Source organism: Carassius auratus, chromosome 43, assembly GCF_003368295.1.
Source record: "Carassius auratus strain Wakin chromosome 43, ASM336829v1, whole genome shotgun sequence".
NCBI lineage: Eukaryota > Metazoa > Chordata > Actinopteri > Cypriniformes > Cyprinidae > Carassius > Carassius auratus.
The window spans coordinates 8938631-8966495 of NC_039285.1; the positions used below are offsets into that span (position 1 = coordinate 8938631).

The window sequence follows — 27865 nt, forward strand, 5'->3', positions numbered from 1 at the left end:
TACTGTGATGAATCACACAAGAGCAGGGATCCAGGTGGCAGAGATTTATTAGAGGGTTTCTCACGTGACGCTTGAACTTCCTTTTTCTCCTGTGTTTTTATACAGTATCTGCCAGACAGTACTTCAGTTTACAAAAATAGACCCCTGGAGGTACGGGAAGAGATGGGATCACTCATCAGTAGGATTGTCTAACAAAAAAGCTAGGAACATCACTATGTTATTAATACTCCTCCCTTCACATGTTACGTTGAATTCATGACCTTTACGTTAAAAATGAGGTACAAAAAGACAGACACTCTCCACAGTGTCCCGGGCCGATGTCCTTCATTTGCCCAGAGCCTTGTCCAGGTTCGTCTTGATGGCATCCAGGAAGTCTGTGGTGTTGACGTAATGCTCGTTCAGCTTACAGCTGTGGTCACACAAAGACAAATGTTAATGACATAAGAGACATTAGCTGGAGAAAAACGCAACAACTGATGTCAGCACTTTTATCATTAGGGCTAGTCCTTTAATGGAGGTCAAAGACATTACACTTGGTTCATTTTTTATATGCTCTGAGTAATATGCTGACTTACTTGGCGAGACCGTGAATGCATCCAGCCAGATCCTTGGTCATCACTCCGCTCTCCACAGTCTCAACGCACACCCGCTCTAGAGTCTGAGAGAACCTGCACAACAATGGACAACCATTAACAGTTACACTTCGGTTTAAACATTACCAATATGAGAGGAATGCTGCTACATTGAAAATAAAACTTCCCTTACACCCACACTATGCCAATTAAACAGTACAGAAGACTGGCAGTAATAAATGAGCTTACTTGATCAGGTCTGGGTTTCCATCAAGTTTGCCACGGTGTTCCAGTCCCCTGGTCCAAGCAAAGATACTGGCAATGGGGTTAGTGCTAGTTGGCCTTCCCTGTGTAAAAAAGTCAAAAATCAACTATGATAATTCTGATAAACAAATAATGATTCATTATTATAATTTTGGCAGCACGTTCAGGCCCCACACTGCAGACGTCTCATATGCATAATTAAAACTGGAATTTGCACCAAATTACTGAATAAAAACATCTAATACCCTGCTTTTTGTATATTTACACTTAATACATTTTATCAATTACAAAATATTAGAATTATAGTACATTATAAAACGATAATAATTACATTTACATTTCGTCATTTAGCAGACGGTTTTATCCAAAGTGACTTACAAATGAGGACGATGGAAGCAATCTTAAAAATAGTGCCTTTTACCTTCACCCTATGCAATTTGGTTTTAATTCAATTCAATTTTATTTCTAAAAACACATTTAAATTCAACCTTTGTTGGCCAAAGTTCTGTACAGAGTAGAAAAATAAAATACAATAAAAGCAATGTAAAAGCAAGTAAACACATACACATTATGGAGAATTAAAAGCATTTGAAATAAATATTCTGCAGAAACGACAAATTGTTTTATGTTGAAAAATATTAAAACTTTGATGGATAAAGGAGATATAGCTGGTGCTGTATCCCTGGATTTAAGGAAAGCTTTTGAAACTGTAAATCATGAGATTTTACTTCCTCAGTTATTCAGTTTAATTTTTCAACTGAGGCCATTATGTGGTTATCTTATTTAGAAAAAAAAAAATGTGTACAGGTTTAAAATGCGACATTAGATTACATGGATTATAACATTGGAGTTCCACAAGGTTCTATTTTAGGCCCATTATTGTTTAGTATGTGTGTAAATAATTTAACAACTGCATGTCCTCCAGATGTCTTTTGTCAGATGTATGCGGATGATGTTGTTTTGCATGTACATGAACAGGCTCCACAATCATATTAACTAAGTTTTCTATTTTAAGTTGTGAAAGTTTGCTGATTTGGAACTTATTTTTAAGATCTTAAATGGTTTTGCTCCACCTGTTTTTAAGGATTACATAGATCAGAGATTAGAGGTGATTGTAACGTGCCATTAAGGAAAAACTACCTTTGGTCAATTATCTTTTGCTTTTAGAGAAACACGAGTGGAATAGACTCTCAGTAGAGTTGAAAGAATTAAAACAGGTGACAGGAGGACACTGTGGTTTCTCGAAAAAGCTGAAAATATGGTTATTGACCCATCAAATTTGTGATCATTTATTGTTATTTATGGATATGGTATTGTAGTCCGTAATTTTGTGTTTCCATAGTTCATAGTTTATTTTTTTCTCCTGCTTGACTATTTTCTTCTTTTTATTTGGTGTATAAATATTCTTTGTTTATATTTTTGCCCTGTCCTTAACAACCTGCTTAAAGGGACTACGAATGAAAATTAGCCAGTGTTGGCTAAATCTGGCACATTTTACATATTTATGTATTATTAATGTGTTTTGTCCCTTATTAAAATAAAATACAAAAATCTAAATCAACAAAGGGCAATTATATTCAAGTGCTATAACAAGTCTCAGCTTAATGCAGTACACGTAGCAAGTTTTTTTTTTTTTTTTTTAAATCATAATAAAGCAAAATAAAATAATTAAAAAAAAAAGATAGAATAGGAAAAAAAGCTAGCTAGCAAGCTAGTGTTAGATGCCTTTTATTGCTTTTGTTATATGTATAATAAAAAAGACAGAATACAAAAATAGAGGAGCCAGAGTTAATTTAATAAATTACAAAATCCTTTCAGTCCCCAAGGATATTAAGCAGCACAACTGTTTTCAACACTGATAATATTAAGTAATGTTTGAGCATTAAACAAGCATATTATAATGATTTCTGAAGGAAAGTTAAAAAATATATTTTGAAATTTAATATTTATTTCTAAATTCTGTTTATAATGGTTTTTGTTATCAAGTTAATGCAGCAATTGTATAATGTTTATTGTAATATATATATATATATATATATATATATATATATATATATACACACATATATATATATATATATATATATATACACACATATATATATATATATATATATACACATATACATATATATATATATATATACACATATATATATATATATATATATATATATATATATATATATATATACACATATATATATATATATATATATATATATATATATATATATATACACATATATATATATATATATATATATATATATATATATATATATATATATATATATATATATATATACACATATATATATATATACACATATATATATATACACATATATATATATATATATATATATATATATATATATATATATATATATATATACACACACATATATATATACACATATATATATATATATATATATATATACACACATATATATACACATATATATATATATATATATATATATATATATACACACATATATATATATATATATATATATATATATATACACACATATATATACACATATATATATATATATATATATATATACACACATATATATATATATATATATATATATATATATATATATATATACACATATATATATATATATATATATACACACATATATATATATATATATATATATATATATACACACATATATATATATATATATATATATATACATACATATACACACATATATATACATATATACATATACACATATATATATACACATATATATACATATATATATATATATATATATATATATATACATATATATATATATATATATATATATATATATATATATATATATATATATATATTAGTTTGATGCTCAAGAAACATTTCTTAATATTATCAACATTGAAAACAGTTGTGCTGCTTAATATCCTTGGGGCCTGAAAGGATTTGAAGGATTTTGTAATTAATCAAAACATCCAGAATTTATAATTAATAAATTAAAATTCTGAAATACAGCAACAATAACTTGGCTTTTAATAACAATAGCTTTTTAGACATATATTAACTCAGGGGCACCTGCTCTTAAAAAAAAAAAAACTGTGTTTAAAGGCTGTAATTTTTTCCTATCACCACAAGATGGCATAAGGCATCTAAAAAATCAATTTGAGGAACCTCCCGGTTGCTTTACTTCATTTATTTTTCAATTTAATGTTTATCTTTCTTTTTTTTTCTTTTTTTTTTTTTACGATTTAAAATTTTCTGTATCAAATCTAAGTTTGTAGGTGGTTTATGATACATAGCAAAATAATAAAATACAAAGAAACAAAACAAAAACCTTCTGGTGCTCACGATAATGCCTGGTTACTGTGCCGTGAGCGGCCTCGGCCTCAATGGTCTTTCCATCAGGACACACCAGCACGGAGGTCATCAGCCCCAGAGAACCGAAACCTGCAGACAATATTCAACATCCTTTAACCAGGTATTCAATTATTTCAAATATCCTCCTTTATACTTTACGAGCACTATTTACATTTAAAAATCAGTAACATGATTTTTCACTTTGCCGTTTACATAATCGCATTTGTTTAGAATGCGATAGTCTAGAGTATGATAATGACTTTATCTATTTTAGTAGTTTTTGGTTTTAGCACTTCAAGTCATAGATAATGTTGTAATTGGGTGCAATATGATAAAACAATATAATAAGGCTGACTTTTTTTTTTAATAGACATTTTTCTGTTATTTACCCTGAGCAAGGATGTCAGACTGTACATCTCCATCGTAGTTCTTGCAGGCCCACACAAAGGCGCCTGATGACTTCAGCACCTGAGCCACCATGTCATCGATAAGCCTGTGCTCATACCAGATCTTCAGCTTGTCAAACTCTGACTTGTAGTTTCTATCATGGAATACAAAAAAGACGGTTCAGTATTTTGCATTGAAACTGCTTTAGAAGAAAAGCATAGTTTCACATATCACCGCTTTGACAGCATCACAAAGCAATAATCTCATAATTACACATCAACACAAGCTCATAGAAAACACACGGTGGAAGTGCGTAAATAAAAGACACCCATAAATCGGATTCTTCTCACTTCTCAAAGATATCCTGGAAAACGTCCTTGAATCTGCCGTCGTAAGCCTTCAGGATGGTGTTCTTAGTGCTCATGTAGAGAGGCCATTTCTTCTGAATGGCATACTGGAAGCAGCTGTGAGCGAAGCCAGTGATGGACTGTTAGAAAGAAACGAAAGACAGAATGTCACACAGGCGGGAAAAATAGATGTTCCACTTTCACAATGGGGAATTCAACTAGGTTTCAGAAACGCTGGCTGTATAGTTCCGAAGGGTGAGCAAAAATCACTCACTTCAAATGTGAAGGGGAAATGGTGTAAAAAATGAATTTCAGCACTATCAATTTGCAGCCTACAATGAACAGACACTTCATTCAGTCAATCTCTTTTGAGGGGGAAAAAAAGTCCACTAGCAGCGCCACCTGTGGAGCAGCCTGAAGGCAGACACATCATCTGTTGTAAGGCAAAACAGAGCATTCCTCTGACTACAAACAAAGACTTCAGGACATCAGGCTTCACCGCAGGTACATGAGCTGAGCGAGGTCATCTTTTATCTAGACTTCATCCATCCAGAGGTGTAAGTGTAGAACATAACAAAATTTGAATCAAAAGGCCCTAATTATACAAACTTGGAATACACGAGACCGTCTAAAAAATTCTCTAATTTAAGGTTTCATTTTTACACCTTTAAGATAGATCACCAGAGTATAACCTCGTTAACAGAAACAAAAAGACATTTTTCAAATTCATATTTACCATTTGCCTATTTATTTATTTCAGTTAAAATTAAGAATAGGTTTTTTTTAATGCTGTGAACACTTTAACACTGCTGGATACTGTAATTCAGGAAGGGCAAAAGTCAAGAGGTCCCACGTATATATGTATATATATATATATATGTGTGTGTGTGTGTGTGTGTGTGTATATATATATATATATATATATATATATATATATATATATATATATATATATATATATATATATATATATATATATATATATATATATATATATATATATATATATATATATATATATATATATATATATATATATATATATATATATATATATATATATATATATATATATATATATATATAGATAGATAGATAGATAGATAGATAGATATAATTTGATGAACAAAGTTCAAAAGAAGAGCATTTATTTGAAATGGAACAATGTCGTCACTGTTACTTCTGATCATTTAAATTATTCCATGCTAAAACAAAATAATACTATGAAAAAAAAAAGAGACTGACCCCAAAATTTTGAACACTGTTGTGGATGCGTGTTATTTAAATTTAGATATATGCTTTTAATACTTAAATACCAATTATGAGAAAATAGTTATTTTATATGATTGCTTATGATGTCTTGATACTCAATCAGTGTTAAAAAAATGAATTCTATGCATATGTGCACCGACCTCGTCAGTGTTGTACATTCCCATTCCACAGCCACCACCAGGGAAATCGAACACATCCCACTCCTTGGCTTTGCTTCCATCGGCTGGAGAGAAAACTAATTTGAATTTGCCTGGTTGGCTCACAACAAAGTCTGTTGCTTTGTACTGTAAAGAAACAAGAGGATTGCAATTCAGCAGAAATAAGAACACATTGGGGGAAAAAAATAAAAAAAAAACACCCAGATTATCCAAGAGAGCAAACCTGGTCACCGTGGGCATGTCTGCCAATGGTGATGGGCTGCGTCCAGCCAGGAACAAGTCTGGGAATGTTCTTGCAAATGATTGGCTCACGGAAGACAGTGCCACCCAGAATGTTCCTTATTGTTCCATTAGGGCTCTTCCACATGTTTTTCAGCTTGAACTCTATCAAGTGTAAATGATGACAAAGATTTACATAATGCATTTAAGGTTGTCAAAATATAAATTATCAGCTAATGTTAATTACTTCGAAATGGGTAAACTGTACAGCATGGACGAGATATATATATATATATATATATATATATATATATATATATATATATATATATATATATATATATATATTATATATATATATATATCTCATTATCGAGCAAATATCAAGACAAAGTGTTTCTGAGGTGTGCCGTACCTTCGACCCTAGCTTCATCAGGAGTAATGGTGGCACATTTCACAGCAACATTGTATTTTTGGGTAGCTAATGCAGAGTCGATTGTGACTTGGTCATCAGTCTGGTCACGGTAAGGAAGACCCAGGTCAAAGTACTTCAGCTCCACATCCACATTGGTCAGAATGAGCTGCACACAACAATTTTGTATAAACAGAGTCAAACAACACAGATTAAATACAGTAAAGAAAGTCATTTGGTAATTTTATCCTAAAAGGGTGATGTAATTTTTCTAAACTACTTGCTCCTATCCCATCTTAATATTAAGTTTAATGATGCAGAAATGTTACAATTCCCCAATAAATGACTCTACGTGTGTTCATTTAAACTCTGATTGAGCCTGAACACCAGTTATAATAATCTTGGGATTTAGATCATTGTTTTCCTGGCTATAAATAATAAGCCCATTCTGATTCTCCACAGAATTGGCAGAATAATTTCCATCTGCCATTTCTCTCAGGGAGGCAGACGTCCAGTCAGTGATAATGACCTCAACACTGGCCCTGCCCCTGCGTGACGCAGCCGTAATCTCCCAGTCTTCATGTGTAAACACTCTCCCAGTAAGCCTACCACACTGTCTTTTTAAAAAGGAGATCTGCGTAACATGCCAATCACTCCTCCAACTCCATCCTCATCGGTTTAATTCTCCCAAGAGACGCTGTCACATTCCCTTTCCAATTTCCATCTCCTTTTGTCTTTCTACTCTTGTCTAACCCAATTTTCGTTCTGTCTGTGCCCGTCTAGGCTTCTCACTCTCCCGTTTCTCTCTTTCCTTTGGCCTCTACAGCTTTCCCTCCTGCATTCTGTTTCTGTCTGTCTGTCTGTATGTGTGTGTTTGTGTGTGTCACCATTTTAAAAATAAACCAGACAGACACTGCCCCCCCCCTCACCCCCATTTCTCTCACTCACTCACTCACTCACACACTTGGCGTTTAAGCACCTTTTCTTTGATGAACTCCCAGATGATCCTGGTCATCTCATCTCCATCCATCTCCACCACCGGCTTTGACACCTTGATTCGTTTATCAGCATCTGTCAAATAAAACAAAAACATCTTTCCATGAGCCGGTTTTTCTTTTCTTTAAGGGACTCTTTCTTCCCACTCATGAGACAACTGGAAATAAGTGGTTCCTCAAGGAGGAGGATAATAAAGACATATAAAGCCCCATTCACACCACCAGTGACTACGGAGTGTTTGCTTGTAGGCATGCCATGTTCTGGTTGCCCAAGAAAAAGTCATGAGGTCACCACCACTAAAATGTAATTTTATTCAGACAATGACAACTTTTATGCTGATAATCTCTGTATTATGGAGGGAAGAGCTTGTGTATAAACTACACCCATGTATAATTCATCACATCACAGACATATAAAAATCAACACCTGCTCTATACCACTGCAGCCATCTATCTGTGTTGAATGTACAAATGCTATATGGGTCTACACTTTAAATATATAATATATATATATAATAAAAAATAATAATAATACGTTGCATGCATCTGCATCATCTTGTTAACATTGTGGATGGTCATAGGTATACATAAAACAGAGAAATTACAGTGTATGTTACACTGCTCACTATAATCTAAACCAATTTTGTAATACAAGGCTATTCTTAAGATTATCATCTCTTACCACATCATACACTACCGTTCAAAGGTTTGATTGATGTCAGTAAGATTTTGAACTCTTACTCACCAAGGCTGCATTAGATCAAAAGTGACACTGTCACAAACATTTTCAATTTTAAATAAATGCTGTTCTTTTGAACTTTTATTCATCATAGAATTCTAAAAAATGAATCACTATTTCCAAAAAAATATTATGCAATGTTTTTAACAGTAACAATAAAATTAAATAAATTATTGAGCACCAAATCAGCATTTTAGAATGATATATGAACGATCATGAGACACTGAAGTAATGGCTGCTAAATGTCTTTTTTTTCTTTTGCCATCACAGTTGGCATTGATTTATATAATATATTTAAATAGCAAAGCTATTTTAAATGTAAATGCTTTTTTCTATCAAATAAATACAGACTCTGTGAGCATGAGACTTCTCTAAAAAAAAAAAAAAAAAAAAATCATTAAAAAAATATATATAAAACACCAAGCTTTTGACTCTGCTGTTGACCTACTTATGAACTATACAATTTCTTGATATGTATATTCACAGTTTGCACTGTGGTTTTGTTACTTCCTGTTAGAACTTGACAGTATAACTCATCTCAACTCAAGTGTTACAAAAAATAAAGTCATTAGACCATGGTTATTTCACATATGTAGGACCCTTTAAACTTCAAAATCACCCTAGACAAAGTTTTGGACAATATGAGCATAAACCCTTTCTTAAATCCATTAAAGTAATGGCAATAATCATTGAAGAACTGCAATTCCTGATAATGGCTAATAATCTAAACATCTGATAGAAAGACGTGCCACCTTTGGCATGCTGTAATGCCCGATTACTGGATTAAACTGGCCCAGGTCTAATTTTTAAAGATTATTGGGTTGGTACACTTTTATTGCTTTACTGGCTGATTGCAAATTAAGGTTAATAGATAAAAGACCAATTAGAGCACAGTTCAGAGATGCTTTATAAATAGTTCTAGTATTTTTCTGTCTTAATTCATTAGTTTCATTAATTCATTTTAGGTTGTGCTGTCCATTATCAATGTAAAGTTATCACAAAATGATAAGGATTTATGCAGTTATTGCTTTACCTAGGGCATTTCCAAACCATGAAGGAATGATAAATATATAAAAATTACTCATACCACACACTCAGGCTTGCTGCTAAAAGAACCAATATGTAGCAATATCATGTACTGAATGTCACCTTTAGGGTTTCAAACTATTTTGTTATGCCACTGATTTCCACTAAAACAAGCCCCTTTTCTCAAGTGGGGACAAAGAAGAGGAAGGACGGGGAGGGGCATGGATGGAATCAAATGACTGTTACACTTGCCAAAATCCTGCTCCTAGAGAGCCACTGCATCTAAAGACTCCGCAAAGTGGTCAAAAACAGGTCAAAGAGTTCATAAAAAACAATATGCTGTCAATAAAACTTGCCATAAACACATTTATAAGCACTGTGGGAAACAAATTTGCCATACACCACTGATGTAACACTTCATAAACTACATCTTCAATCTATTTCAGCATTCACAGGTCATGTCCATCAAGTCAAAGTTCAGACCCTGTGAACATTTTAATCAAGTTGAATTGCAGCATGACGTATGAAGACATGTTTTATGCAACACATACTAATGCAAGAGCCTTATATAAAAGATACATGAGAGTATTTTCAGCAAAGCTATCACCACCACTGCAGATAGCTTATGTTTCCTCTAAAATTTCTCTGAAATCTCATCCCATGGGTAATGGATGATACTCTGGCAGTGCACAAGAACCCACCTTGTGCCATATGACCTATTTTCAGAACTTTTTCTAAACCCATTTAAACACAAATAGTAGCTTTTAAACTACCATTTAAGCAATAATGCTTAACCTAATTGAAATGTGTTAGTCTGCTGGAAATGACACCTGTGTGATAGTCTCTTAACACATTTTTGGAGCCTAGGTCTGCCAACTTTTTTCTGTTTCCAACATCAATGTATTGCTGTGGTCGCAAAGCTAAATTTTCAGCATCATTACTCCAGTTTTCAGTGTCACATGATCCTTCACAAATCATTCTAATATGCTGATTTGGTGCCCAAGAAATATTTCTTACTATTATCAGTGTTGAAGCAGCATTTATTTGAAACAGAAGTATTTCACAATATCATAAATGTCTTTACTCTCACTTTTGATCATTTTGACTTAATATTTTTTTTTCAAATAAATAAATAAAAATAAACGCATACATACATACTGACCTTAAAACGTTTTGGCAGGAGTTTAAGTATTTAGTTAAAAATATTTAATGTCTTGTTGCATGCTCTGCACCATGGCTCCTTGAGCAACAATATTTAATTGCTGTAACTCCAAGTTAACTGGTGGTGCAGCAAAGACATTGTTTATTTAAAAATGTGTCATTTACAAACTTAAATCATTCCAAATCCACAATGAGTAGAGGAGTAGAAGGCTAACAAGGATTAAAGGAAAAGGCAAGTCAACCCACGTGTATCTAAGCCTCTACACAAAGCATGTGGTCAGATATCACATAGCAAGCAATCACTCCCACATGACCCTCTGATTTTCAGACATATTTGCAAACATAACCACCATACACTTGTGCTCCACAATTGAAAGTCAGTAGTGAAAAAAAAAATCCATGAGGTAAGTATGTTCACATGGAGTCCTCACAAATCATTTGGGTAAATTATCTTATAAAAAAAATATTTTCAACTGACGATCTACACAAGTTGCTCAAGAGTGACCCAGAGAGAAAGTGGCTTAAATTAGACTAGATTTTATGAAGATGCTGAGCTATGGAGCTACTAAAAATAAATCTGCAGACAAAGAAACAGCTACTTTTCAGTTGTTAATAGAGGTGCGCTCGTTCAAAACAGTTGCATTCAGTCATTCGCTGTCCGTTTTGGTAACGGTACGGATGACCTGGAACCTCAGACGAGGTACTAGAAGTACCAAGTACTGTACCCTGTGGTACAAACAAACAGTGGTACTACGCGCTGCAGAGTTTAGCTCCAACCCTGATCAAACTCACCTACCTGTGATTTTTTTTAATGATCTGAAGACATTTATTACCATGCTCTGTTGTGTTTGATTAGGGTTAGAGCTAAACTCTGAAGAGAAGTGGATCTCGTGGTACAGATTTGAGGATCCCTAGAATATATGATTCTAACAAATCAGCTTATCTTTGTAAAAAGGGCACAGCTTTTTAAATCTTAGCTTCTTAATCAGTCAATCAAGCATTATATTATGATGCACCATTTAATGATAGAACTACAGTAACTAGAACAAAAACCTGGTAACCATTTATGAACTTAGGACTAGTGTGATACTTAAGATATTGTTGGTCATTCAGGGTTTCTGTAAACAGATAATTATTAATAAAATATTTTACTACTAATAATTACTACTATACTAACAATAAACAACTCACTAAGGATTAATGAGCTGCTAGTTTCATGAATATTAAAATCACGTTGTCAGCATTCACTCACACTGTTTTGCTGAAATCAAAACAGGCACGGTAATAGATGAGCACCAGCCAATGAGATTGTGTTTGCGCATTAGCTTCGCCTACTACAGGAGAAACTGGCATCAATGTTTCAAAGTCCGTGAATTTCCCACAGAATTGGGCTACTTTAACACTGTTGCTGCATATTGTTTTTCATGTCCGTGAGTTAATGCGACCCAAATAACATGATATTTAGCGCCTAAAAAGGCTAATTTTACCAGGGGAACCACTTCGAAACGGGACTGGGCTTGTTTTGTGTAACAATTGAGTGGGTTTTGTTGTGAAAACCTGGCAACCCTGACCGGCTTTTCTTGTGATTGCCCTTAAAAACTGAATAATTCTAAATGAACTCTCAATTTGACATAAAATACAACAAAGCGACGACAAGTCACGCATATTCATACTGGCAGCTTTAACAGACTGCATTCACGGCACGCACAGATCTATTTCCACATATCAGATGTTTTGTCCTGTTCTGAAAACATAACTGACTGTTTTACATCAATTTTGTATTATAAAAGTCTACTACGTGTCACAAATAACAAAAAGGTGTCATTTTTAACAATATTTTAATTTATTTTTAATTTATTTTAATTACATAGGCTACTATACAGAAAAGTAGGGCTGCACGATAAATCGCATGCGATATTTAATTTGCATCTAGTCAGTAAAGCCATTTCCATAATCAGCATTCATTGTCACTTGTCAGTGAACAATCGGCTCGGTGTAGGAAATGCTGCTCCATGTGAAAGCACGCAGGTGATGGACATTTACAAGTCTTCGGGTTTGAGTCTATCCTTCATAACGTGACAGACCCATAAGCTTTGACCATGGACTGTACAAAAGGAGTTATCCTGGCAACAAATCTGTGTGTATATTCTTTTTTATTTTTTTGTCTTTATGATTTTAAGTGTACTGCCTTAATGTTTGTATTGTTTAATAAAAAAAATATGTATAAAATGACTGTATAAAAGTCTTTAACCTATCGTTCGTTCTTTTGTCACATGACAGCATTGGATAAAGAAATTAATTTACAAGCTTCCTTACAAACGGATGCATAGTTATCACCGTCATCAATATAAATTATTTACTCTTACAGTTTCTCCGTTTCTGGTCTCAAATTGTAGCTTTTTACTTCTTACAGTTTATAAATGTGTGAATTTCTGTCATGATGGTTATTTACCATACACTGAATGTTGTAACAAAGGTAATAAAAAGTTGGTTATTATTATTATAATTATTGTTATTATTAAGTCTCTTTCCAGCTCAAGGCTCCATTGGATATGATTATGGGTATGTCACATGATGAATGAACAACTCGAAAAACCTGAGAATCGTAAGATGAACTAATCAATTCTCTTTCCAGCTCAAGACTGCATTGACTGAAACAGGTGAACTACTAGACTAATTCCAGGATAGAACCTATAGAATATTGTGCATGCACGACTGAACGAATCACTCCATGAGGCGACTCGTTCTTCCCATGTCATTAATTTGTTCAAAATGAACTAATCGTTCAAACATGACCCAGCACTAGAACAGATACAAAACGAGGGAGAGGGGAGATTTACCTCTAGTTAATCGATCGCGGATGCTTGCATTATTTTGGCCCTATAAAAAAAGTATGAGGATAAAAATAACAAAAGCTAAATGATTCTCCATGCCCAAGTAATGTCTATGTATGGGAAGCATTGAATAGTACTGTATTCCAAAGGACAGAAATGAAAGCATTTCTAAAGTAAAAGATTAAAATAGCAGCGAGTGTATACACAATCAAGCAATAGGCCTACGCACATGTGTCACAGTGCATATTCAGTGCAATGAAGCCCGCCGCGTTAGTCTCAAGTGCACACATGTAAGAAGGAAAAAGCCAAGCTCCAATTTAAAAATAGAGTGTGCATTTTTAATACCTGCGTGACAAGCGCGTATTCGAATGATGTCATAGAATGCAGGATCTACATCCACATCACAATGCATCAATGCAACAATTAATTTCATTTGCAAAAATGGGGTTACACTGTCCCAGTGCTGGTAGGTATATGAGGGGGCTCATCGATTATACTGACATTTGTACCGAGTTACAAAAAAATAAAAACTATCCAGCACCTGGATTAAAAAATATATATATATATATATATATATATATATATATATATATATATATATATATATATAATAGCTCAAAATGACCCAATAAGCTGAACCCAGCATTTGGGTAAAAAAATAATAAAAACAATTTAATGATTAACCCAGCATTTTTTAAGAGTGTAAATAAAATAGGCTAGATCAAAGTAAGTTATTTTTAAGAAAATGTCACAAATGTTAATAAATGAGAAGTGTGGGCTTCTCGACTCTCTTTACAACCCATAAAACCTCTTGGCAAAAGTCGAATCCAACCTTGTGACTTTAATGAGAAAGAACATGCAAGTAGCTCATGCTTGGCATGTGCCTGAACTGAGGTCAGTAAAGCCATCCTGAAATGCATGCATGATACAAGACTGCTATGCATCGCATAAAATGCGGCTGTCACTTCACCTAGGCCTATATTATAAACTCAATGAAGGGCCCATAATCACCCAAAATGCCTAAGGGAACTAGGCATAATAACACCATTCATTGCCAAAGTCTCACGCCTTCTTATAAACTTGGTAATATGAATGTTTTAATTTGATATGCCTCAAGCACAAAAGGTTGGTTCTATCATCACATGTAGTCATTCGGATGTGATGCATGAGTCCTGGTGTTAATTAGAACCAGCCCATTCAGAGAAAAGGTGACCTGGAGGACACGAGGGCTGGTGTATGCCAAGTAAACCACCTACATTTGGACAATCCTCCATGACAACTGATTACTTGTCACAGGGGAGCAGCTAGTGTCAGGCAGGACATGAGCCACTTCATTCACAGCTGTGCGTGAGGCACTGCCTTTCAGAAACCCTGCGTTTGGAAGTAACACCCTAAGATACATGTTTCAGAAGACAACCCACAATCTATCAGTAAGTACTAACGTTAGTACAGTTGCTCAAACATTTATATGGCCTCAAACAGGCCATATAAAGCAATACAGCCTCCATAACAAGTAGGGCATATAAAAATAGGGCGAAAAAAGTGCTATAGTTTCGTAGTCAAATATCATGTTTAATAAATCAGATAATGTGGATGTTGGTCATGTACATCTTAACTGTCATGATCTGCACTCATCAATGGTAAAATAAGAGACAGACCAGGCCGGCTGACCTTGAAATGAATCCATAACGCAGTACAAGCAAAACACAGACAAACCCCCACATGAACACTCATATAACTGCTTGCCGAATCACTTCACATCACAAAGCTGTTCAGTTACATGTTTATAATTGCATTTGCAGCAGTATTTTCAACGCGAATGGTTTCAGAAGTCCGCAGTCCTTGTGTGCAACCCATTCAGAGGATTCACACGCCAAAAATACACTCAAATGACTCTTACAAAGCCGTCGAATTTTTCAAACGTGTTATGATGTTAATAAGACAGGATTTGCCTTTAAGAAACGTAACATAAGAACAAGTGGTTTAAATGCAGCTATCACGCCGTTTTATGTTGCTCCTTTTTTACAATACATTGTATACGCGAACAAAGGATCACGACTTCTGCCTGCGGCCGAGCGATTCCCGCTCTGCGCTTACAACGTCACCGAGAAAATAACGCTGTGCTGTGGCGCTACTGAAACCTAGAAGAGATGGAAATATGCAAGTTGGCGAACTGAAAGAAACACGACAATCTGCAGCCGGCGTTTTCCGATACAAGCAAGTGGCAGTGAGATTTCAATGTAAAAGCCCATCGTATCAGGTATTAACCGGTGTTAAAGTCACGCTTAATGCCGCTTCATTGGCACAAATATAGACAATCGTGGAAGCGGAAAACTCACAGTTCCTCTGTTGCAAACTCTGGCAAGAAGCTGGAGCAAGAACGGCGGGGGTTTTAGAAAGAGTGGCGGCAGCCCTAGTGAGAGAGCTGAGGACCTTCAGGTAACCTGCCATGTTTTTTTTTTTTTGTTTTGTTTGTTTGTTTTGTTTTTTTCTTGCCGAGAACACTGGAGCTTGCTGCCCGACTTCACTCCGGTTGAAAGAAGGGTCGAATGAATCGGAGCACACGGCAATAAACGTTGCTCTTCTCCGCCTCCGCTTTAGGGCCGACGTCACCATTACATGGGGTAAGGACTAAAAATCATCGATGCGGTGAATGGCCAATCACATTCCAATAAGCAACACATCGATGTTCCAACCGGTGACTTTTGATAACGCACATTTAGCACGTTTCCTTTCATTTTCAGTTAACCCTTCACTGGCGTCAGGGGATATTTCTAGTTTTTTTTTTTTACTTTTTTTTTTTTTTACTTTTGGTAAATGTCTCCATATTCTAAATTCTCAAAATAAAAATAAAAAATACTTACAATTTCTGAATTACTTTCATTGATTGTCAGCATGTAAAAAGTGATAGTGTTTTATTAGTGATTTTGGCATAAGTAAGACTATCTAAACTACACAGAACAGGCAGATAATCTCTTCACATTCCGTTGTCTGTTTGCTGAGCAGCCCCGCTAATTTTAGGCGGGTTGGGTTACCATACTGGGTGAAAGGATGGAATTCTGCGCATGCGTCATAGAGCTACTGCAGGTCACTTCAAGGTGCTAAAAGTTTGTCTTGAGTCGTTAAAGGTTGAGTTGTTGGTATCCTTTTAAATTAAATTAAATAATAGTGTTGTTGACAAATATTTTATACGTTTTATGTTCTGTTTCAGATCAAATACTGTGTTATGCAATTGATATATGTAGCCTATATAATTAAAAAAGTAAGATATTTAAGATTACACACACACACACACACACACAAACATTAATTAACACTCTCAATACTTGCTGAAATTAGACAGTGTTGACAGTATCAATGTTCTCTGGCTCTGTGACAAATAAATCACAATTTCACAGTCTATTATGTCCAAAATCTTAGAGAGAGAGAAGAAGGAAGTTCAAATTTAAATTCCTCAAATACTTCACATGATTCTGACAAGGGAACAGACGGAGTAGGAAATTCCATAGCCTTTCCGGTTTGCATCTGCATCGTTGTAATTTAAGTCTTATCTATTTCATTTTCTAAAATTCAGCATGCAAACATTGCTCCACTGATCTACATGTCAATATTACCTCTGTTATCATTCAGAGGTCTGAAATGTGTGTAGTTCACAGTGAATTGTTTACAGTGTTGGTCTGCTCACTCTGCATAGACCTAATTATTTCCACAGCTGGAACAGGTCCCCTATTGAATTACTCCTCTGTACTTATAATATTGAACTGCGGAACAACGAGGTACTGATGAGAACATGTGGTTACAGTTTAGGGCAGAAATAGCAATGTGCCAATAGACAATAGTATTTATAAGACAATATGTTATAGTAAAAATAACAACAAAATATTTTTGTATTGAATGTTTTAGGCTTAAATACTGTCTTAAACTAAAAATGTGTTTAAATAATGCATTTTTATCATTTTTATAATTTATAATCCATTTAGAGGAGAGATGCTACTGAATGTCCACCAGGGGACACTAAAAACTCATTTTTAATTTTTTTGTGACGCTGATAGAAAGATTTCCATTTCAGTTTGTAATGAGTATGTAATATACAAAGATTTCACATCCACTATTGTGAATTGTCTATAACAGATTATTTGTTTTGAGTGAAGTCATTTGTCATCCATAACAAACATCTCTTTATCGTGGTTTATAACATCACGGTTTAGTTATATAAACAACACTTAGTAAGTTATTTCACAACAACCTATTTATGGAATTACTGCTTTAGTAGCACTAAAAACAACCAAGGAATCAGCTTAGTTAACAATTACTCATATGATAAATGCTAAATCTAACACCATAGGTTATCCAGGGATTTTAACACACAGCAGTCAGAGTAAACAGAGTTAGAAGAGAATGATGTGGATAAACAAGAAAAAACAAAAATGAGCTAGTGAGTGACAGTTCTTTCAGTGAACATGTCTTGGTTCAAGATGACAAGACAACAGATCTGAATTGTTTTTGTAACATCTATTTTGGCTTTCCATGTGCAGTTTACATCCTGATATCATTCATTCACAACTGAACAAATACTTGTCCTTTGGAAGAAGACCCTCTACAATCCCTCATTGCACTTTAAGATTTCTACTCTATAGAGTGAATTAGATCCGGAAGAAGAAACTAGTTGACTACAGGTAAGGGTCCTGTCTCTCTCGTTGTTACACCTTTGACATTTACAATCAATTTAACCCACATATTTCTTCTTTTTTATGACCAGTGAGGGGTAGGAGAAGGACACATACCGGAGACTAGGGATCTGAATGCTGCAACAATGGCTCTGTCCTGCTCAAAATAACAGCTGCTTTCACACTCATGCGAAATGTCAGACTTTGTGATTCGAAAGACCAGATTATACAGACTGTTACAGACATTTATTCAAAATATACAAGATACTACATACAAAAATACTATGCATCAAACAATGTAAACATGAGCGCAACCAATAGTATGCCTCACAGTATTAATATAAGACAGTTGTGATCAAATCTTTTCACATGGTCTTATTTGGGGTTCATTAATCATTTAAATGTAACAATATAATAATCAGTTTTTTTACTATTGAACTGCATGAGTGCCAGCAGTTATAAATTATTATTGTTATAGACCCATATAATTATGTCATATGTGTATTTAATAATCACAGACCCAAAGTCTAAATGCATCTGTTGATTGCTTATTTTTAATGTCTTAATTCAGAGAAAATGAGTGAGGAGTTAGCCAGCTAACTCTAGTACTACAGAACATTTATTATTTGAAAGCCTTGTGCAGTCAATGTGGCTATTAAACATTATAGCAGCAATGAATCTGAAGCACTTCGCATTTGCACGAAAAAAGGTAAAATGGGCACATTAGTTCTACCACATAACATTGGCTGACAAATGGATAAACTTATGTTCACATTTGTCTGTACAATAGTCATTGGTTTATCACAAGGCATGTTCCGCTACAGACTTTCCCTAAATATATTATGATATGCTGTAGTCAAAGTATTACCTAGCCATTTTTGCCAATTATTGTCATCATTATACTTCATGTTAAGTGATTTCTTACTTATTTCATACTGATTCTAATATTGTGATTCAAATGCTGCTTAATAATATTGTATTAAAAGGAATATGTGATGCAGACCACCCTTTACTCTCCCTTAAAGGCACTATGCACTAATTAGCTACAAACATTCAATCTCTTGAACTCGTCATGGAACGAACTGACACTTTATATATGTAAAGACTGTCGACCTAGCAAGGTTAACTAAGGGCTCTACGACTATATGAGTCATCTTTGCTTTAAGGAGTAAGTCATAATTACACTTGTAATTTTGCATGTATTATTGCAACTGATGTTGGATGTAATCAATTACAAGAGACAGATTCCCCTATAATTAGCTTACATGGTCAGTATTTCATAGAATTTAGATAAGATATGATTGTAATGATACATCTGCATTATTAACATCAACATTAAAAAGTTAACATATTGTATGTATAGTGATGAGAGAAAAATTCTCTTGCATCTCCTCTTTCTTGCTACCATTCTCAACCCGATTTGCTTTTCTTGCAGGACTTCCCTTTATAATCATGAGCCAATGGAATGCTTTCTTTTAATGGGTATGATCTGGTGACCTCTCTGCTCCATTTTGACAGTACGGTTTTGCATTCACTCTCCTGTCTGCCTTAATGAATCTCATGGAGAGATGTCTAGACTTTGAAGACACAGATATTTCTGTCTCTGTTTGTGTTTGCAGCAGAAGAGCCACGCTTAGAACTAGCTGTAGTCAAGCTGTCAAATTCAATCTTCATTCGCCAGAGAATAATAGCACACTCTCTCACCTACTCTTTAAGAGGACAAACACTACCTTTGTTGCAGAATGGAAAATTGCACACTTCTTTGTTGTATTTTTGCGACTGTTGTAAATCCCATTTCCACTAACATTTATTTTGAAAATGAGTGCTGTGGTTGGTAGGAAATGACAGTCTAAGCTTACACTATAAGGTTACATCATATATTAAATCTAAACAAACCCTTTCATTCGTTTAGTTTTCAGTTGCTTTTTCAAAAAAAAAACTAATTGAATTGAATTGAGCTAATTGAAACTACAGTAGCAAGTAGATTAACCTGTTGATACAATATCCCTTTGCCCTAAATGGCTACATTCATTGCAAATTACCTAAAATTCAGCATTATCCAAGACATATATTTATGATCTTAAAGTTGCTACATCTACAGAGACTGAGTTTCATGATTGATGGTTGAGCTCTTCAAAGTTTGAAAGCTGCTTCATCTGTTCCACTTGCATAGAGTGCCTTCTCACAAGCTTCTTCTTCGTCCTGAGGTTGCCTCTCTTTGGTGAGTTGGGTGCTACGGGAGCTATTGGTCTGATACCTGCTGCAAGTGGGGATGAGGGTTTGCTGCTTGCCCCTATATCTGGAATAGGAGGGTTTGGGTTGATGTTTAATGGGGGAAGGTGACCTGGGCGGGTGTGGGATATGTAATCCAGCAATAGCGTTCCAGAGCCGCGCCGCTCTAGTAGGCCAGGAGCTCTGCATCTGGCTGTGCTTGGGGAGGAAGTACTGGGATTGCTGTCCAAGGACTCTCGTGAACCTGTAAGCATAGCAAGAGGGGATGTATTGAGCTTCCTTCTCTCCAGAGGTGTCTTAGGAGAGTCTAGCATGCTGGAATCTGAGTACAACTGGGAGTCTGAGTCGTAGTGTTCATTCCCCAGTCTCCTCCGGTGCACTGTGTCTCTGAGGCTAACTGGCCCCAAGTTTCCTCCAGAGCCCTCCTGCTCCGTGGGGACAGTGCTACGTCGTGCGAGGGGCTGGTGCTGTGCTAGAGATCTCTCATAGGAGGCTTTGGAAGATGTCGGAAGGGATGAAGTTGGCGAGATTTTTGTGCTCTGATCTCCCACCATTGGAAACAAGATATATTTTCCATCCACACTGTTATGCCGAGACAAAATGCCTCTTCTGGACAGGCTCAGTCCATTGACACCTGCGACAACATCCTCATCTGAGTTGGCTCTCTTGCTCTCTTCATTGGCCGCCACCAAGACGGAGGGGGCAATCAGACCCCAAGGCTCTGATTGTAGACGCTTCAACTGGGGTAGACGAGCCCTCTTGGGGTTCACAGGCCTCTTACTGGGGGAAGTAAGTCCATTGGAAAGTTTGGCTGCTGTGTTTGAAGCTGATTTAAATTTTGTTTGAAAATTGAATACAGTGTCTTGCTCCTCCGCTTTGCTGGGAGATGGCGATGCATGAAGATCTATCTCTGATGGTGAGGCACAAGGTGCAGGAGAGGTCCTCTCATCCAACTCTGGAGAAGGAGGAACATTCAGGTACTGCTTGGTGGTTTTGGTTCCAGATGGTGATTTGTCAGTGGTAATTATGATGACCTCCTTGCCTTTGGCTTTGCAGGCATCAAGGAGAACTTTTAGGGTTTCTTTATCATCTGCATTGACAGCATAGACTAAAGCAGAAGATCCATGACGGTCCTCCAGGCTTGGATCAGCCCCATTAGTCAGTAGAAGTGAGACCACCTCATGTCCTGCCCTGTGGCTGCATGCGTGCATAAGGGCTGTCCTTCCAGCTTTGTCTTGGATATTAGGGTCAGCTTTGTTGTCCAGAAGGTACTTGACAAGCTTAGCCTTGCTGACACTCTGCTGGTCAGAGTGTTTGGACATGCAGGCCACCATGAGTGGTGTCTCTCCTTGATCGTTACTTTCATTAATGTAGGCTCCACCTTCCAGGAGAAGCCTTGTAAGGCGCAAACGCCGAAGCCACACTGCTTTCAGCAGAGAGTTCCCATCCGTCCTGAGCTCCAGCACGTCAGCCATCCCCCAGACTGGACCCAAATCAGCCTCAGTCCTGCAAGGCAAGAGCAGACTGCTGCTACAGTCATCAAACAGATCCCAGAGACATTTCCATGTCACAAACACTTAAAATTTTAGTGATAAATACTGCATGAAATCAAATTTTAGAGATAAACACTGCATGAAATCACTAGATTGTTTGTTTTGAAGAGCCACCAGGGGGCAGCCTAAATGCGCAGGGATGAGTTTTTGGAAGAGGGGCTGAACTGACAGGTGGATCAGGTGCGAATGGAACTTTGAATTCGCGTGTTGTTTATCTAAATTGAATATATAGACGACATTATTAAATAAATTATAATCTCAGTTTTATCTTTTATTATTATTATTATTATTATTATTAGTTTCTGTAGATTTATTTCATAGACTGCTTTTAAAGCTGTTGCTTTGGAATGAATAGTCATCCTCAATTGTCTCGATGCACACAGTATATTCATATAAATCCAATGGTAACTGCACGTGATTTTAAAAACGGAAATAGTATAACGGAATTAATGTATTAATAATGCATTTTAGTTTAGTGTTAATAATGACTGAAATATGCTTCGTGATACATATAGACTACAGATATTTGCGTTTTCATGTAACCACAGCGTTAGCGATTTGGCTCTGTCCATGGTCCTGAGCGCATGAGAAAGAGCAGTAAACATCCGCGATGCGTGCTTTTGAGAATAAAACTCTCTCTCTCATAATTTTATAAATTATAATTCCATATGCAGTTGTATCCACCTCTGTGTAAAGCAGAACTTTGCTCTTTACGTACTCCGCTGCATTTTCTATTATTTAAAAAAGTATTTCTGTGCGTGTGATTACGAGTTCCCTAAAGAAAATCCTTTAACACTGTGATATGATCAAACATAATGCATCATAATCATTAAATATGAAAGACATTTAGTCCAAATGTTTAATGCTTTTCTAAGTTAATTAGACACCTAAATAGGATACGTTAAAATAAAAATTCACATAAAATGTCCTTACCTGGTTGACGCACAGGTTTATCATTGCAGAATACTGTAATGCTCTCCAATATTCTCTACAAGCTTTGGAGAGGTATAGTTCCTCACCACAGCTCGTGTAGTTATTTAGTTCAGACCCAACAGAACTGTCCTATTTTACGTTTAGTCCAACCGTGCAGCCACAAGGACGCTCCAGACCTACTGCTTTTGTTACTGAAACGCAAGAGACCAGTCCAACGCTACATTCCTATTTGCGCACCCAAGAATCACACTATAAGACGATGAGGTTATAAATAACTTCCTCCCTTTTCACTTCGTGAATGAAACGTGAATCTGATTGACGTCAGAATATACAAAAATAAATTGGTTCTGGTGTGAACCTGTCATATGTTGTCATAATCAGCACAAACAAACAAACAAACATTCCCTTCCCCCCAACAATGTACATATATACATGTACATACACGCATACATATATACTCAATTTAAAGAACACACATACGAGTTACCGATAATTGTAAAGATAACGTTTCCACCCAGTTAGACTGTGTCAACATTTAATGAGTAGCCAGCTTAGATGTTTCTGTAATAGGCTATTATAACTACAATACAATAAACAAATGTTGATTTCAGTGTAGTATCATTTATAATTTTGCTATAGCACAAATTCAGATTAATAAAGCCTTAATCTTGTTCATGACACAGATTGCCAAGTGTTATGAACAAGAGAAAATAACTCTATGTACCATACTCCGATTATCTATCTATCTATCTATCTATCTATCTATCTATCTATCTATCTATCTATCTATCTATCTATCTATCTATCTATCTATCTATCTATCTATCTATCTATTTACAGACAATGACAGCATTCCCACGGTTTACTGTCAGATTTTGCATTGCAATTAAACACCCATAACTTGTTCCACCATTTCAGTCATATATAGCATAATAGGGACAGTTCTATTTTTAGGTTGCTATGAGACAGCACAGAATCATATTCGGACTGAGACCGACAAAATTTGTGGTGCTGGTGAGAGAATGGTCTCAGATTATAAATAAATATGAAAAAATATATTATAATAATAATAATAACAAAGATATGAAACTATTACTCCAAGTAATATTGTGACACTAAATCTCTTTCATGATAAAACCCCATAAAAATGGAAGAATTTTGTCTTGGATTGACCCGTGTCTTTCCTTTCCTCATGTTTTTAATAACACTCATGGCCTGTGGCTATTTACTTTCTGATAAACTGCTCCACTGGAGTAAAACAATGGTTCTTAAACGATGGTTCTTTTGGTTCTAATGGTTCTTTTCCCACACACTATCCCACTTTTATCTGCTGATAATGGCACTGATCACTTAGGGGAATATTATTATTTACCCAACCATCATGTCTGAGACAGAGGCTAGTTATGAAACTGCAGGGCGCTGCCAGTCTCCATGTTTGTGTTCATCCTGCTGGCTAATGGTGTAGTTCGGAGCATCTCCCGCCAAATGATCATGCTCCGTTTATCTTTACATAAGCTTCCAGAGAGAAGAACCGTGGACAGTAACCTGAGGTTCAGTGTCTGATGTGAGGGGTCACCTTTTTTTGAGTTTTTCATGATATAATAGGGAAATAAGAAAAATCTATGCATTTCATATAAAGCAGCTCTCATGTGAGGAGTGTTGTTAAGCAACAGAACCAAGGGTGGGTGGTGGTGTGGAAAACAGATGCAACGAAATGCCCACTGTTGTCTGTTATCAGATTTTAGCATGCTTAATAGAATGCACATAAGAAAATCTCTTTTGGCATGTCATTGCTGGTAATGACAATAAATCTGCATTTTGTTAGTAAGGTGTATTTTTGTAAATGAACTGCTTTTCTGGCTTACAAAGTGGCATGCCATGCTGTGAATTGGCATTGTTTTATGTGAGCATAGAGCGCTAGTTTGCCTATCACAGCATGCTTTCGAGGCATGGATTCCTCAGGCATGCGCTTTATAGCTGTGGAGTAGAAAAGTTCCTGGGCTCTGTTGATTAGACACGTTCATTAACATGGGAACTACCGGGACATCAGCAATCTTCCTGCATCTTTTCCCAATGCAACGCCTTAGATACAAAATAAATAATAAAAGTGCCCAAGATTCAGTTCTCTCACCCCTTGGGAGCTGTTTCCATTTTCAGAAATCTAACATTGCACCTGATGCGCCGCCTCTGTGTAAATATAACCCCCATCACTCTCTCTCTCTCTCTCTCTCTCTCTCTCCCTCTCCCTCTATCTCTCTCGATCTCTTTCTCCCCCCAGCTTTCTCACTTTCTCTCACTCTTTTTTTCACAAGAAACAAAATCACACGGTGTTAAAGCATTGCAATTTCTAAATCTGGATTTGGCCCATAAAACCTGAAGTTTAAAGTTTTTTATTAACCATCAAATATTTTTTAATGTTTGTCCTTGTTTAAAAGTATATATATATATCAGGCCCTCAGGCCATCCAAGATGTAGATTTCTTCATTGAAACTGAGAAATTGAACATCACTTTCTAACCAATGGATCATCTGCAGTGAAGGGGTGCCGTCAGAATGAGAGTCCAAACAGCTTATAACAACATCACAATAATCATGGAAAAAGGATTGGCCTCTCCAGTAAAAAAATTATCTTGTCTAAACAGGGAATGGATTTTTTTTTTTTCATTATTATTGATTGTAGTGGACTCCTATATTGGCTAGAAGCACTGGTTTAAAGTTAAAAATGCCTTTTCATTTTTGGGTGAACTGTTATTTTAAATCTCTTGAAATGATATGTTTACCATATTTAAAAGAAAGATGAATGACAAAATTTATGACCACTGGTGGTATTTTTTCTTGAGTATTAATGTTGTTAAGTTTTTCTTCATGTACTACTCAAATGCAAGTGATTTTCACACGATTCAAATGTACATATCACTTCTATTAGCTGTGGTGTGTTCCTTTGAATCTTCATTTCCAACAGTTCTCTTCTTCTGCCATTACTCAAATGTTTTGCCATTGCAAGTAATGAATCATTTCAGGATTTGGGTTCCAGCTAGAGTGTCTGCTCACAGAATGACCTTTCTGAGGCTAAGTCCAATTAAGAGTATGCCTATTTCAAAGCCATTGGTGCATTTACATAAACCTGAGTGGCAAAATCCACTTAGAAAACAAATTGAGAAAACAAATCTCAGTCAAAAAATAGAATTGTAGCTAATAGCAAGCTTAGACTTCTCTATGGAGTCTAGAACAAAAATGAAATAGACAAGCATTGATTGGGGACCACTCGATTGCAGAGAGCAACTAGCAGAGTGAAGAAAAGGCTGTCTAGTGCCTGAAATAGATCTTGTGATATATTTTTTTTAAAGCAACCCCTTGGCAGTTATACTTTATAATAATGCCTTTGGTTTGTTTCCAAATCTGATTTTACATTTGTACATTATTATATTGAGCTCCATTTGCTTTTGTAAATCATAAAAACACCTTTGGTAGTAATATTTTTTTCCGTAGATCATTATAAACCTGAAAGCATTTTGCTTAAGAATTGATTACCGAACAAAAAGCTATTAAAATATCGTTTTTCTGGTAGAATAGTGTAAGTAGCAGATGTTGGCCTGTTCTGTTGCATTTGATTTCACCACAGTGATGGGAACAATAGCAATGGGTGGAACATGATCAAAGGGACCCACAGATATAATTATGGAAATCAAAGATCATTTTTATCTCCAGTGGCAACATGTAATGCTAGTGTGAACAGAGAAAAAAAGACAAATATCACAAAGATTAAATGAGGTATTCAGTGATACATTATCCAGAGAATGTTTGATCTATGAATCAGCCACTACGTGCAATTAATTGCAGACTACTCAATGCAGAGAAAGAGTTAATGCAATGTTTGGTCTCTCATGATGCTTTGCACCTCCTTTGTAAAAAAGCAAAAAATAAATAGTTTTTTATATTAATTTTTTATATAATAATTACTTTCGCAAAATATGTTTTTGCTTTACATCACTTTTGCATCAAATTAATGTTTTTTTTTTTTCTGAATTAAAATTATATTGTAAATCTTCTGTGATATACCTATGCTATTATATTTCACCAGTTATGTAATTGTACTCAAGCTTGGTTTAAGCACCCTTAGTCTATCCTGGCTAGTGAAGACCGTGCATATGTTCTATCACAATTTTTAATCAACTTTACCCCTAATTCACTGTGACTAATCTCGACTCATCTCCAGACCAAAACAATGAAATGAATATGCTTGTGCTCTAAGCATGCGTTCTTTCCCTGACTTGTTGTGGTGTCGAATATTGGATGTTGCTTTTGATTGCGTGCTCCTGAGCTTAGCGTCTCTTTAAAAAGCGAGCCTGACATTCTCATGGCATTTGGTGTCTCAACGATTGTATCAGCCGAATGTGTGGGCTGTGACAGCAATGAACTGGCACAAACCTCACTGCAGCACTATGTCGCCTGCTCTTGCCCTCTTCCTGTGTCTCGTCTCCTACATGTAGACCATTCCCTGAGATTATACTAATGTATCAATGCTCTCATATAATACAGAGATGTGCATAAAATATCTTCATGTGCACTCAAAGTACAGTGCATGCCCTCAAATCAAGCCCTCAAGCCATTTTATTTCGAGGAATACTGATTCTTTGTTGGAGCTTGGAGATGGTTTCCGATCCTCTTATGCAGACTGATGCTCTTGTCACTGTTGCATGCATTTACAATACATGCAATAGTCTTGCT

At 35.5% G+C, this 27865-nt stretch overlaps 2 protein-coding genes and 1 long non-coding RNA gene across 5 annotated transcripts; 1 reads left to right on the forward strand and 2 right to left on the reverse strand.

The window, feature by feature from the left end:
* Nucleotides 1-29: 29 nt before the first annotated feature.
* Nucleotides 30-16337, reverse strand: LOC113061623 (isocitrate dehydrogenase [NADP], mitochondrial-like). Its single transcript, XM_026230907.1, has 11 exons — nucleotides 16093-16337; nucleotides 7978-8069; nucleotides 7002-7167; nucleotides 6591-6751; nucleotides 6350-6493; nucleotides 4941-5077; nucleotides 4593-4744; nucleotides 4181-4293; nucleotides 822-919; nucleotides 576-668; nucleotides 30-409 (listed from the first exon to the last, which is right to left on the reverse strand). Exons 1-11 carry the CDS (start codon nucleotides 16202-16204, stop codon nucleotides 325-327), a joined length of 1353 nt encoding a protein of 450 aa, XP_026086692.1. The 5' UTR covers nucleotides 16205-16337; the 3' UTR covers nucleotides 30-324.
* On the forward strand, nucleotides 14475-18764 carry LOC113061624 (uncharacterized). 2 transcript variants are annotated; one of them, XR_003278400.1, is made up of 3 exons: nucleotides 14475-15183; nucleotides 18289-18429; nucleotides 18513-18764. It is a non-coding gene; the product is annotated as an uncharacterized LOC113061624 (long non-coding RNA). The 2 variants fall into 2 exon arrangements; XR_003278399.1 differs by lacking the exon at nucleotides 14475-15183 and adding an exon at nucleotides 16220-16377.
* A 1710-nt stretch (nucleotides 18765-20474) lies between these two features.
* On the reverse strand, nucleotides 20475-23360 carry LOC113061622 (ankyrin repeat domain-containing protein 34C-like). 2 transcript variants are annotated; one of them, XM_026230905.1, is made up of 2 exons: nucleotides 23139-23360; nucleotides 20475-22158 (listed from the first exon to the last, which is right to left on the reverse strand). In XM_026230905.1, the coding sequence occupies exon 2, from the start codon at nucleotides 22125-22127 to the stop codon at nucleotides 20532-20534; it is 1596 nt and encodes a 531-aa protein (XP_026086690.1). In that variant the 5' UTR covers nucleotides 22128-22158; nucleotides 23139-23360; the 3' UTR covers nucleotides 20475-20531. The 2 variants fall into 2 exon arrangements, with proteins under 2 accessions (XP_026086690.1, XP_026086691.1); XM_026230906.1 differs by having other exon boundaries at nucleotides 20475-22176.
* Nucleotides 23361-27865: the final 4505 nt, after the last annotated feature.